General features: G+C 39.3%; 2 protein-coding genes across 4 annotated transcripts in view; one reads left to right on the forward strand and one right to left on the reverse strand.

Annotated features, from left to right (window-relative positions):
- LOC103389481 (low-density lipoprotein receptor-related protein 2-like) overlaps positions 1-8,638 on the reverse strand; it is a 23,494-nt gene extending 14,856 nt beyond the window's left edge. For all 3 annotated transcript variants that reach the window (XM_025062683.1, XM_008324898.3, XM_025062682.1), the window contains exons 1-15: positions 8,481-8,638; positions 7,049-7,174; positions 6,704-6,932; positions 6,088-6,201; positions 5,652-5,771; positions 5,217-5,342; positions 4,274-4,477; positions 3,783-3,951; positions 3,481-3,649; positions 3,160-3,382; positions 2,607-2,726; positions 1,860-2,078; positions 1,485-1,793; positions 779-997; positions 500-658 (exon numbers count right to left, since the gene is read on the reverse strand). In XM_025062683.1, the coding sequence (XP_024918451.1) occupies positions 500-658; positions 779-997; positions 1,485-1,793; positions 1,860-2,078; positions 2,607-2,726; positions 3,160-3,382; positions 3,481-3,649; positions 3,783-3,951; positions 4,274-4,477; positions 5,217-5,342; positions 5,652-5,771; positions 6,088-6,201; positions 6,704-6,731 (2,179 nt within the window). In that variant the 5' untranslated portion in view covers positions 6,732-6,932; positions 7,049-7,174; positions 8,481-8,638. The remainder of the gene's footprint in view (positions 1-499; positions 659-778; positions 998-1,484; positions 1,794-1,859; positions 2,079-2,606; positions 2,727-3,159; positions 3,383-3,480; positions 3,650-3,782; positions 3,952-4,273; positions 4,478-5,216; positions 5,343-5,651; positions 5,772-6,087; positions 6,202-6,703; positions 6,933-7,048; positions 7,175-8,480) is intronic.
- Positions 8,639-10,291: 1,653 nt separating this feature from the next.
- Positions 10,292-11,196, forward strand: part of LOC103389498 (nodal homolog) — a 3,285-nt gene continuing 2,380 nt past the window's right edge. The window contains exon 1 of the mRNA XM_025062221.1: positions 10,292-11,141. Within this exon, the coding sequence (XP_024917989.1) occupies positions 10,939-11,141 (203 nt within the window). The 5' untranslated portion in view covers positions 10,292-10,938. The remainder of the gene's footprint in view (positions 11,142-11,196) is intronic.

Raw genomic sequence — 11,196 nt, forward strand, 5'->3', positions numbered from 1 at the left:
GGAATGTCTTTTAAAAAAATGTAACCCATTACTGTATGTCAGCATATTTTTATTTTTCTATTTTTGCTGTCTTTGGTCTAATTGTAGACCAATTGTACTTAGACCCAATAAGTTTAACCCAGGATCAGCTCAGTCAGCCAGAGTGACATTTTAATCACTCCTCAATGCTTAAGTACCAAAAGTGTTTTCAACTGAATTCAACTTTTGTCCACTGGGGGCAATTAGAGGAGCAAATAATTTAACTAAGACTTATGAATTATCTTACTAATTTAACCTTGACCACGACAGTGAAAATGTTATTATATAAACCATAACATTGTCCATCTTTGACCATGAAATTCAAACGGCATTTACAGTATATCACATCTTGCAGGGAAGGTGGTGCGAACGGCATATTGTGTTAACTTAAATTTCTAAAATCTTTAAAGATAAGTTCAACAGAAAATTTATTGTAAACTAAAATTAAATTTACAAATGTACTTTAAACCAGAAGCTGTACCTTTGGCTGGGCACACATCAGGACTTTTGGTGACACAGGATTCCTCATCGTCACCGTCGGGACAGTCCTGCTTATTATCACACATCTGGTCTTGTAAAATGCAGATTAAAGACTGTTTGCACTGAAGAGAGGGGTCTCTGCAGACTGAAGCACTAGGCACTGTGGATAGATTACAGTATCAAGATCACAGGTAAATAATGAAACAGCTTAATAAGATGAGTGTACTGTACGTGCAGTCAATACTACAACGACTTTATATAAACACCGTGACTGCCTCACCCGGGTGTATATCCCCCAGTGCAGCGATCACTTGGGACACATGACCTCTCACTGGTGTGTTCTGGACTGGGCTGCCATCACGTCGGTCCCACAGGGTCATGACCTTGTCAGAGTGGGTCAACAGGAACGGCTCAAAGGCAGCAACGACCGAGCCTGAAATGTTCAGTCGTCTTTGACCCAGGTGGATTCTTCCCTGTAGTAAACTAAACGTTGTTAGACCTGTGTGAGAAAAAACAAAACAAAACCCAGAAATCTGATTCTGAACAAGAACATAGTTTACAAATAAACTCAGCTCATCTGCCTCTATAACATTCTATCCTATGTTGATGTCCACAATATTCCCAGTACACACCCAGACCATCAGTTTTTATTTTTCTTACAATACTTGCATCTTTATACTTTCTAAATGTTGGCATCACAGACCTAAAGCCAACCATAGTTTCCTGGCTTTTTAAAGTATCACTGGTAAAATTGCAAAAGATGTGGGCTTTTTAAAGTATCACTGGTAAAATTCCATCATCATTGCAAAAGATGTGTAAAAAAAACCAAAAAAAACAAAAAGAGAAAATAGTAGAAGAGGCACCACCATACACCTCTAGTAGTTCATTAAAACAACTGAAATGATTAATCTTTTACTTTTTTGTCTTTTTTAATTCATGCATACAGCAGCTTGAAAGAATTACACCCAGATCTGGAAGTAACCAACCTGCTTCTTCAGAGTTCCAGAGCAGACTGGCAGCCCTGAGGTCAAAGGTGACGCCCCCCTGGACATGCCCTGAAATCTGCAGCAGGTGCCTGAGTTTCCCTCCCATCATGCTCATGTTGTAGGTCTGATTGTCCTCTATCCAGAGAACTCCACCTCTCAGCCAGTCTAGGTGAAAATCTGTGATCTCCTTCGTGGTGCGGTAAAGCTGCTGCAGCTGACGACTGTCAGCAGTGAAGGTGCCGATTCTCATTTGGTCACATGACACCCAGTACAGGTTCCCACTTTTCTGGTCTACTTTGATCAGACAAACTGAAAAACGCACATGAATCAGTAAAAGGTTGGTGATTAAACATCGGTGACATTCAGCAGACAGACCTGGGAGAGGGGTGGGTACCACTTCAGCCTTGGACCCAGTCAGACTGGTACGCTGTAGGTGACCAGTGTGGTTGGTCCAGTAAATCCAGCCTCTGTACCAGTCTACGTCAAATGATAGGATCCCGCCCTCAGTGGAAAACAGCCGTGTGTCAGTGGACGATGTGACTTGGAACTCCAACAGGTTGATGTTGGTGTCAGTGGCGTAGATGAATCTGGGATCTGACAAAATGGATTTTGCTCAGTTTATTGCACAGAAAAAATATAAACAACAGATGTTCTTTATTTCTATTATTTAAGAAAGAAGGGGAATATAATTTTACTTAGGCTCTAAAAACTGCAGTATTACTACCAAAGTTAGAAAGGAAAGGTCAAATGTTGGGAAAAAAAAAACATTCTCTACACGACCTCCCTTCAAGTATAATTGTACACAGAGGCAAATTATTTGCAGAATTCTGGGGTCTTTTTCTCCAGGCGGTAAGGACTAAAATCCAGTTCCTTTTAAATATTCTTTCAGTCCTGTATCCAATGATCCCAGTAAGTAAGATACATCATTGTTGATGTATCATGTATGTATCAACTTCTCTTACAAGATCGAGCACAACCTAAACTTCATGTCCATGTTTTACATCTCTTCTGTTTCATCATACTGTTGGTAAACTGTCAAAACTGAAACTACAAATTTCAGGAAAAACAAGGCATAAACATCTATACTTGGTCAGAGTAGGTTGATAAAATGATAAATCTCACATTCACATGTTCCATCAAGCAGCAGTACTTTAGGAGTTGGACATGCACAGGTGAATCCAACTGGGTTTGCTTTTGTTAGTTGGCAGAGTTTACAGGGAGTCTTCACACAGGCCGAAGAGCCTGAAGGAATGAAAGTGATTAGGGATGCAACCATGCATTGTGAATTGGTTCAAATGGATACAAATTCATGACAATTCGTACCAGTAAAAAAATGAATAAATAAATAAATAAAAGAAAAACATGCCACAAGGCGTAACGGGGCGTTCACACAAAAAGCTCTACATACACAATAAATATACATGGCACTGAAGTAAGCTCATTAAAAAAAAAAAACACTTTAAATTGTATTGTGAACAAAACATATATATAGTATAGAGTCTATTACTAAACTCTACTAGACTCTATTAGAGAGTATATAGTTTATTGTTACACGCTAAGTGATGTTAAAACTGTTTTTACCTTGAGTCTTAAAAAGAAAAATCTAATGTACCTTAGTTACTAAAGTTTTCTTGTATCAGGACAGTAACAAAAACTGGTGAAATCACGAAAGTACCTTGTGGCTGCTGCAGCTCATGGAAAACATTCATCAGAGGTAGTTCAGCTTTCCATAGAAGCTTCTTCTGTTCTGGTTGGTTCTGAGGAACCTTCCACAGTCCTTTGATGTCCACCCAGTAGAAGAACCCCTCAAAAACAGCCAGACTCAGAGCCGTTCCCTTGCCCAAGAGTCCTGAGAAGGAGTAACGTCCAGTGCCGTCCACATTCACCGTCTCTATGGACTGGTGGGGGACGGGGGGAGAAACAAGTTCAAGGCCAATCACATCAGAGCTAAGGTTGTAAAAATGTAGGTCTTTGGGGGATGACATCATCCTCTCACCTTCTTAAAGTCACTGATCCAGTATAGCCTCCTCGCAGCCACATCCGCTGTAAGAGCGTAAGCAGACTGAGCAGTGAGGACAGTCAGGGAGCTCCGGTCTGAGCCATCCATCCAGGACTTCTGGAGGGTTACTCTGTCTCCTAGGCCAGTGTTGATCCAGAACATCATACTGGGAGACCAAGGTGGAGTCATATCATTTAACTTAACATTTACAGACCAAGGTGGAGTCATGTCATTTAACTTAACATTTACCCCCGCCAAATCTATAAAAAAACAAAACAAAAAAAAAAACACTTCTGTACCTCTCCACAGGAAGGAGAACCAGATCTGATGGACTGATATTCTTGCTCAGCACAGCTGTGGTACTTTTGCCGTCAGCTGCCTGCATGTAGATCGCTGCTGTCTTTTCATTAGTCCAGTACAGGTGTCCGTTCAGCCAATCACAGGCCAGGCTGTTGATCCCTGGGCCGCCTGTGTAAAAAGGAGGATCTTTAAAAAATGTAAAGAAAACTGAGGGAAGGGAGGTATTCATTAGCAATGCTAGAACTATATTTTGAAACTTTTTGTGGAAGTTGTTTAAATTTACATCATTTTTACCTATTTTTGATTTATTAACTACTTGTTAAGCTAATTTTAAAACTAGCAAGTACAAATAAACAATAAGCTATTTGTGGCTATCTTTTAGCCTCCACTTGGGCAGGACATTAGATATGAGATCACCTGCTAGGACGGCTCTGACCTGCTCCATACAACCTCCACAGTGTAAACATCTGAGCTGTAGCACAGAACTGACCAGTGACGGTTTTCCAGCTCCGACGTCGGTCACTTTTGTGAATGCTGCCGTGGCTGTCGGCCCAGTAGTACCAGCCACGGCTGATGTCGAACGTCAAGGCTACCGCATCCAACACTGGAAAATGGACCGGATTGAACTGTGGAGACTTTACTGTCAGCAGACCCAGAGTCCTTTTCTGTACCATCAGCAGTCTGGTGGCATTACCTGAGCAGAGGACACAGTTGGTGGAGATGATTGAGGGAGTGTCACAGCTTGATTCATTCATCATAAATGTCTCTCTAAGGACTCGTAACATCAAGCCTTCTATTTAAGGGCCGATGATATTAAAACATATAAAGGCCCAAAAGTTAAAGTTAAAGGCCCTAATACAGATGTATCATGTTGCTATGTCAAATGTTGACCTGTGTTATTTTAGGTTTAATTAATAAGGTTTTTCAACACACTTTTTTTTAACATCAGAGAAACCATACAAAAAAAAAAAACTGAGAAACAAATAAAATTATATTTTAAGCAAACTTCAATAAAGAGTTGTTAAATTGACCATTTGCAACACATTTTCTAAGTTTTCATTTTTAACCCTCCTTTGTTGTATTCTAAAGAGATGAGCTGCTCAACTACTTCAAATATGTCCTTTATATTTATATCAGTGTCTGTATCAAAATGTCAGGTGACAGTTGACCGTTGGCTGTGAACTCCTCTGCTACTGAAGTCCAACTTCAATCTTTGATCTTATCAAGTCCTTTCTTCACCTGAATCACAACTTGACATCAAAACTGAAAAAAATTAACATAACAATAATCAAAGTCCTGGTGCGTGGCCCCATCTCCTGCTCTGGTGTCTGGTCTTTTTACAGGAGCTGAAACTGAATCCATCCCAGAGTCACATGATGAAATCAGGCTTATAATAATTCTGTGGGTTTTTTTTTCCAGTCCTTTTTTCAGACCTGTGGCTTGACAGTTGGAGTTTCCAATCAGACTGAAACCATCTCTGCAGTGGCAGTAGTAAGATCCCACAGTGTTGGTGCAGTGATGCATGCAGGGAGTCAGGAGGAAGGAGCATTCATCCACATCTGCAGAGGGAGAGACCAGAGAGACTCAGAGACAGGAACGTTGATGGAACCATGTTCTTTATTTTGCCTTCTAACTGTAAGGAAACAAGGAGTGCTTGTATTTCCATCTGCTATGCAGCGAGTTCTGGGTTTGATTAGACCTCCAATAGAATCAAGTCATTATGTTTGCACATGACATCATTTTAGATGCCAACAACTGAACTGAAATGACTGAGATCTCAGGGTCAGCTTTGTGTTATAACTCCTGACAGAGTGTAGTTTAACCAGTCTAAAAAAAGCACCAGGATAAAGATTCAAGGTCTCACCCACCTTCACAGATGGCGCCATTAGACGACAGCTTGTACCCACCAGGACAGGCACACAGAGTTCCCCAAGACTCGTCCACACACACGTGGCTACAGCCACCGTTGTTCACTGAGCAGGTACGACCTGAAAGGGGCGTGTGGTAAAAGAGCATGGAATTGATTTGTGCGTTTATTTATTCACCAAAACAAGTCATTTTGACAAATTCTGATCAAATATATAAATATAAACAACAATCACAGTCCAAAAAAACAAAACATTTCCACTCAAAATATATAAATCATACTCAACAAGGAAATCGTCAGTGAAACAAAGGGATCCAGTTACAGAGACTCCATAGTCTGTTGCAGTACAAGCCAGGTTTAGAAAGTGTGGCAAAAGGAGGGCTTGTTGACCAAAACAGAAAAGGGCCTGAACTTGAGGTAATGGGTGGCAGACTTACCACAGGTTATTGGTTCATCACTCCCATCTGAGCAGTGAGACTGTCCATCACATCTCTTATCAGGGGACAGACATGTCCCATCAGAACACCATACGTTGTTCTCAACACACTGAGCTGCATGAGGGTGAAAAAAGCACAGAAGAAAAAAAAAAAATATTATTCCAACTTATTTAATTATTTGACCTGTGTTTTGGATCTTTAAGTGCAGGAGAGGTGTGTTTTACGCATGGACGATATACATGTGATATATACATGTATCCTGCTTTATCTTCAATTTTCCTCTGAACAATATCATAATCTAAAACATTTACATTATTTTTAAACAAATAATTATTAACATTAGGAGTAAGAATTGAAAAGTTAAAAAATATAAATATAAATTCAGATTCTTCCACCAAAGAATTTTTTCTTCATTTTGTCAAGTTTTCTCTCAAGAAAGAAAACATGATTAAAGTACAAACTAATGGGAATGAAACATTAAGACAAATTGAAGTTTGAGCAAATGTCCTACAACATACTTTAAAAAGACATTCACTGTCTAAGACCGTGGGAATTACTCCATCACATGTACAATTATTTTCATTTGTTCCAATAGTGGTTACATCATCTTCCTCACCACAATCGCTCTCATCAGAATTGTCCATGCAGTCGTTCTGTCCGTTACACCTCAGCTCCGCAGGGACACACAGATAGTTCTGACAGGTCCAGTCCGAGTCCAAACAGCTAACAGTAACCGTACAGTTGTCCTCATCTGCTGGGACACTGCTTTATTCCATCACAGCGTGCTGATGCGTCCACGCAGTCCACAGAGTCCATGCAGGGAAACTGACCTTGTAGACACTGCGCTGGAGGGACAGAAATCACAGAGCAAACTGCGCTGGAGGGACAGAAATCACAGAGTGATTAAATGAGCAGAAAGTTGGTTTAAATGTTGTTGTTGTTGACCATTGAGTTGACCAACCAGCAGCACAGTCCATCTCATCAGACCCATCCAGACAGTCTCCGTCTCCGTCACATCTCCAAATATCTGGGACGCAGTTCCCATCGTCACACTGCCACTGCCCTGGAGGACACCGCACTATCTGGGCTACAATAATAAAAATAACAAGGATAATAATATACAAGAGGTTTTATCAGATCAAGGTGGACTGCCTCTGAAAATGACATTTTCTTTAAGAAACACAAACAAGTGTGTAATGTTTGAGTCACGTGTGGAAATTATGTTACTCTGTAAGCAAAATGGTTTTTACTTCCACAATTCCAACCAAAGTTGGTAAATATGCAGCAGTGTTGACAAGATGAATGATTAGAACAATTTACAAAACATTATCTTATTCAGTTTAATGTTTGGAGTTGTGTTTTAGTCAGGGTATAAAACATACTTTAATGTGGGTAAAAAAAAAAAAAAAAAAAAAAATCACTTAACAGATGACTTCCTAATCAAATACACTATTAATCCAAGCAGTGTCCTTGTTGGGGAAACAGCGCTTCCAAGAATAAAACAACGTTACATACAACGACCGGTGACTATACTAATAAATATTTCCGTTTTATCTAGTAATTAGTGAAATAGAATACTGCCAAAATATCGACTTAAAACAGACTAAATTAAATAGTTTCGTTTTCGTTTTGTTTGTTTTTTGTCTTACTGCTGGTAATATTTTCTTTAGTGTTAAAGGATGGAGGTCCACTACTGTAAATTTCAATTCCTTTGGACACATTCAAGGATTTTGAAAGCTATTGTAAAGTCAAGTCCAACATTCAAATTGTGTAATGGGAAGTAAACTGTACACCAACAACTAAGATAACCACTGAAAATTAAAAGGTTTGTCTTCAAACAAACAATTGGTTGTTGTACAAATATTGTATGTAAAAATATGCTAACGTCAACCAGCCCTCAAGTTCGGTCGAACGGAGGTTCAGAGGAAATATATATTTGAAAAGGCACTTGTTTTTCCCGGTCTATTCATCACGTGTTGACATGTTTGAATATCTGAAGCCCTCAATGGCTCCTTAATATTGTATACTTCATCTCAAAGCCAAACAAACAAACAAACAAACAAACAAACAAAAACTACGAAACAAACAGACGATAGTCAACAGTTTTTCAATAAACTGTTGTATCACACACGCACAGGATAAAGCACAGTAAACAGAGATGTTAGGATAAAATAAAATAGAAAAATAACATTACTAGTTACATTAGAGTACTATACAAATCCAGAGGCCCAAAGCCTGGCGCCTTATACTACATATATCGAAGTACGTGTACAAAACGCTGTATATTTGCATGTGGAAGTTGATGTCTGTACCTCAGGTGGAAACAAATGACCAAATACTCCTGCAGTGACGCACACGGTACGAAAATGAACACTTAATTAAAACACCGTTACCTGTGGTTATTGAGACTTTGATGAAGAAGATGAGGCAGGCGAAGTAGTTCAGGTCCATGGCGGCCCACGAACCTCGTGCTCACAAACCGTTGCAGCTGAGAGGAAGAGATTTAATGGGCGGCCGCAGCAGGTGTGAGGATCACCCACTCAGAACAGCCGAGCAAACACCAGGAGATGTTTAGGTTCTGCGGGAAAATGCACGTCGGTCATCACACTTTTTTTTGTAAATATGAGAAGCAATAATTATAATAATTAACAATTTTGTCAGTGTGACTAAGTCATCAACTTGTAAACACTGTCTGTTCTGTATTTAAAATGTAAGTGTGTAAAACTTAATTAATAGTTCCAAATAAATCGAATTTCATGGAACACTGGCGAAAAATATCAGGTTAAAAACAAAAAGGAATATAAATATATATAATAATATATAAATAAAGTCAAACTGATCTTCATTCATCTTTTTGGCGTTAAGCTAACATTGTTTAGTTTTGTATTCTTTTAGTGCTTTTTTCGTTTTTACGCACGGTATTTTCCAAAAGTAAGATATTTTACATTGACAAAAACACCAAGCCAGTAAAGTACCAAGCTGAAGTAATTCAGATAATACTACATGAACTCCTCCACTTATTAATCTTGCAATTAATTCTGTATATCTGGCGTTTTTTGGGTGCATAACGCGTGCGTAAAATGTGCGTAATATGATGAATGGTGCAGCAAAATACCCGGATATGAGGAATTTTGGTTTAAATAATTGTCTTAAAGTTTTACCAGATTTTTTAAAAGATTTTTTAAATCCTAAATATTTACGTAAAACACTTAATTAAAAAGTTAATATTTCTTTGCATTTCATTCATGTTCGGTCAAAACAATAACTGGAAACCAAAGTTCTGTTTGATGATGTGAACATAAAGAATCTTCTAAGGTGGTTCACCTGGTTCAAACCAGTGGACACTGATGGCCCATCATCTCCACCTTCTTTGTTCTGTTCCTTCACCTGATCTTCATCAAAGCTGTGATCTTCTCCATCAGCTCTTTCTTCTGCCCTCTGAGGTCAAGTGTCCACTTTGTAACCTGTAACATGAATGACCACTGACCAGCTGGACCATCGTGTGACGTCACTGATGTTTGCGTTTAACATTTCTGTTCATCGTGGATGCAGCACATGAAAGGGTTTAATTTGAAGTGGTCCAAAATCAGTTCAAACGAGCAGTACAAAGAAAAAATATATAATAAAAATGTTGGAAACTGAAACTTACTCCATTTGTTAGTTTGTATGTTGTTTTATGTGCGTTATTGAAAATAAATAAATAAAATCAGATGAAGTCATATATACAAATGATATGTGGTATATTTGTTATTGTGTATCACGTTTCTGATTATAAAAGATCAAATATACCTTACATCCTTACATCAAAAATAAAAAATAGTTCTTAGAAAATAAATACAAAAGAAAACAGGAAATATAAATGAATAACTATTTTATCAAATACCTGACAAAATAAACAATTATTGAAAGAAAAAGTATATTAAGTGAAATAATATCATGAATTACTTTAATTAAATAATTTAGTAATAGTATTAGTATTAGTAATGAATAAATACCTCCTTTTCATATGGAACTTTCCAAGGCTATTGACATAGTTAATTGATAAAACAAAAAAAATCGACAAAAATACAATAACCTATATCTATATATGTGCTGTCATATCGATATGCACAGGTATGCAAAATAATCGTGATTCTTATAATTTGACTTATATCTGCACAGAACACGAATCGAATATCAACGAATAAGTTATAATAAGTTATAATATTGATTCTGTCAGATTTACTAGTAACTGCAAATATTTACATTTCTTTGTTGTTTTTTTAATACACACATTTATTTGACAAAAGGACTCTTGTGAAATCTTCACATTTGTTACTAAAAGTCTCCTCTTGTGCCAAAGGAAGTGGGCTCTAATTTGAACCTATCAGTGATGCTGAGCTCGTCATGGTGCCCATCACCATCCGACCCACCTTCACCTTCAGAGCCAGCAGCCCGGGCCACAGAAAGTGACCAGTGATTAACTCCAGAACTGCTGCAGTTTCCCATTAATCACTGCCCAGTTGTGCCTCTATAATCTCCTTAACCAAAATTATTGTCCAGGGCTTCCTATCAAAGGATCTGTAACGCAGAAGAAGAGCAACAATCACCGAGGTGACGTTCGGCCATTCACACCTGCGCCGCTACATAGAGCCGCTGGTTTCGATACACAACGACCCTGTCACATTAGAGAGGGGCCGTGGATCAAACACACACGCTCACACACATCCATCATCCGTCCACGAAGGCTGAGCTGACAGGCCAGTTCAAAGCACGTCAACGCAGGAGGTGTGTGAGGATAAAACCAGATCTGTGCTTCCCACCTGGACCATTCAGCTTCACCTGTGGAGCAGAGAACACCTCCAGTGCATCATGAAGGGACTAGCTGTGGATTTCTCTATTGGACTGCTTCTGGTCCTGCTCTTGGATTTAGTTCTGGCTCAACAGGACTCGCTCATCAGTGCCATCGGATCCAGACGCACGGTTCGGCGGCAGCAGGGCACCACCAACAGGCTGCCGCTCTACATGATGCAGCTCTACCGGACCATGCTGACCGAGGACCGGCGGGGCAGAGGGCCGGGCGCCGCGCCGAGCAGGGCGGGAGAGAAACCCGGGCTACACCCGGCCGAC

The sequence above is a fragment of the Cynoglossus semilaevis genome, chromosome 14, assembly GCF_000523025.1.
Source record: "Cynoglossus semilaevis isolate Cse_v1.0 chromosome 14, Cse_v1.0, whole genome shotgun sequence".
NCBI classification, from domain to species: Eukaryota; Metazoa; Chordata; class Actinopteri; order Pleuronectiformes; family Cynoglossidae; genus Cynoglossus; species Cynoglossus semilaevis.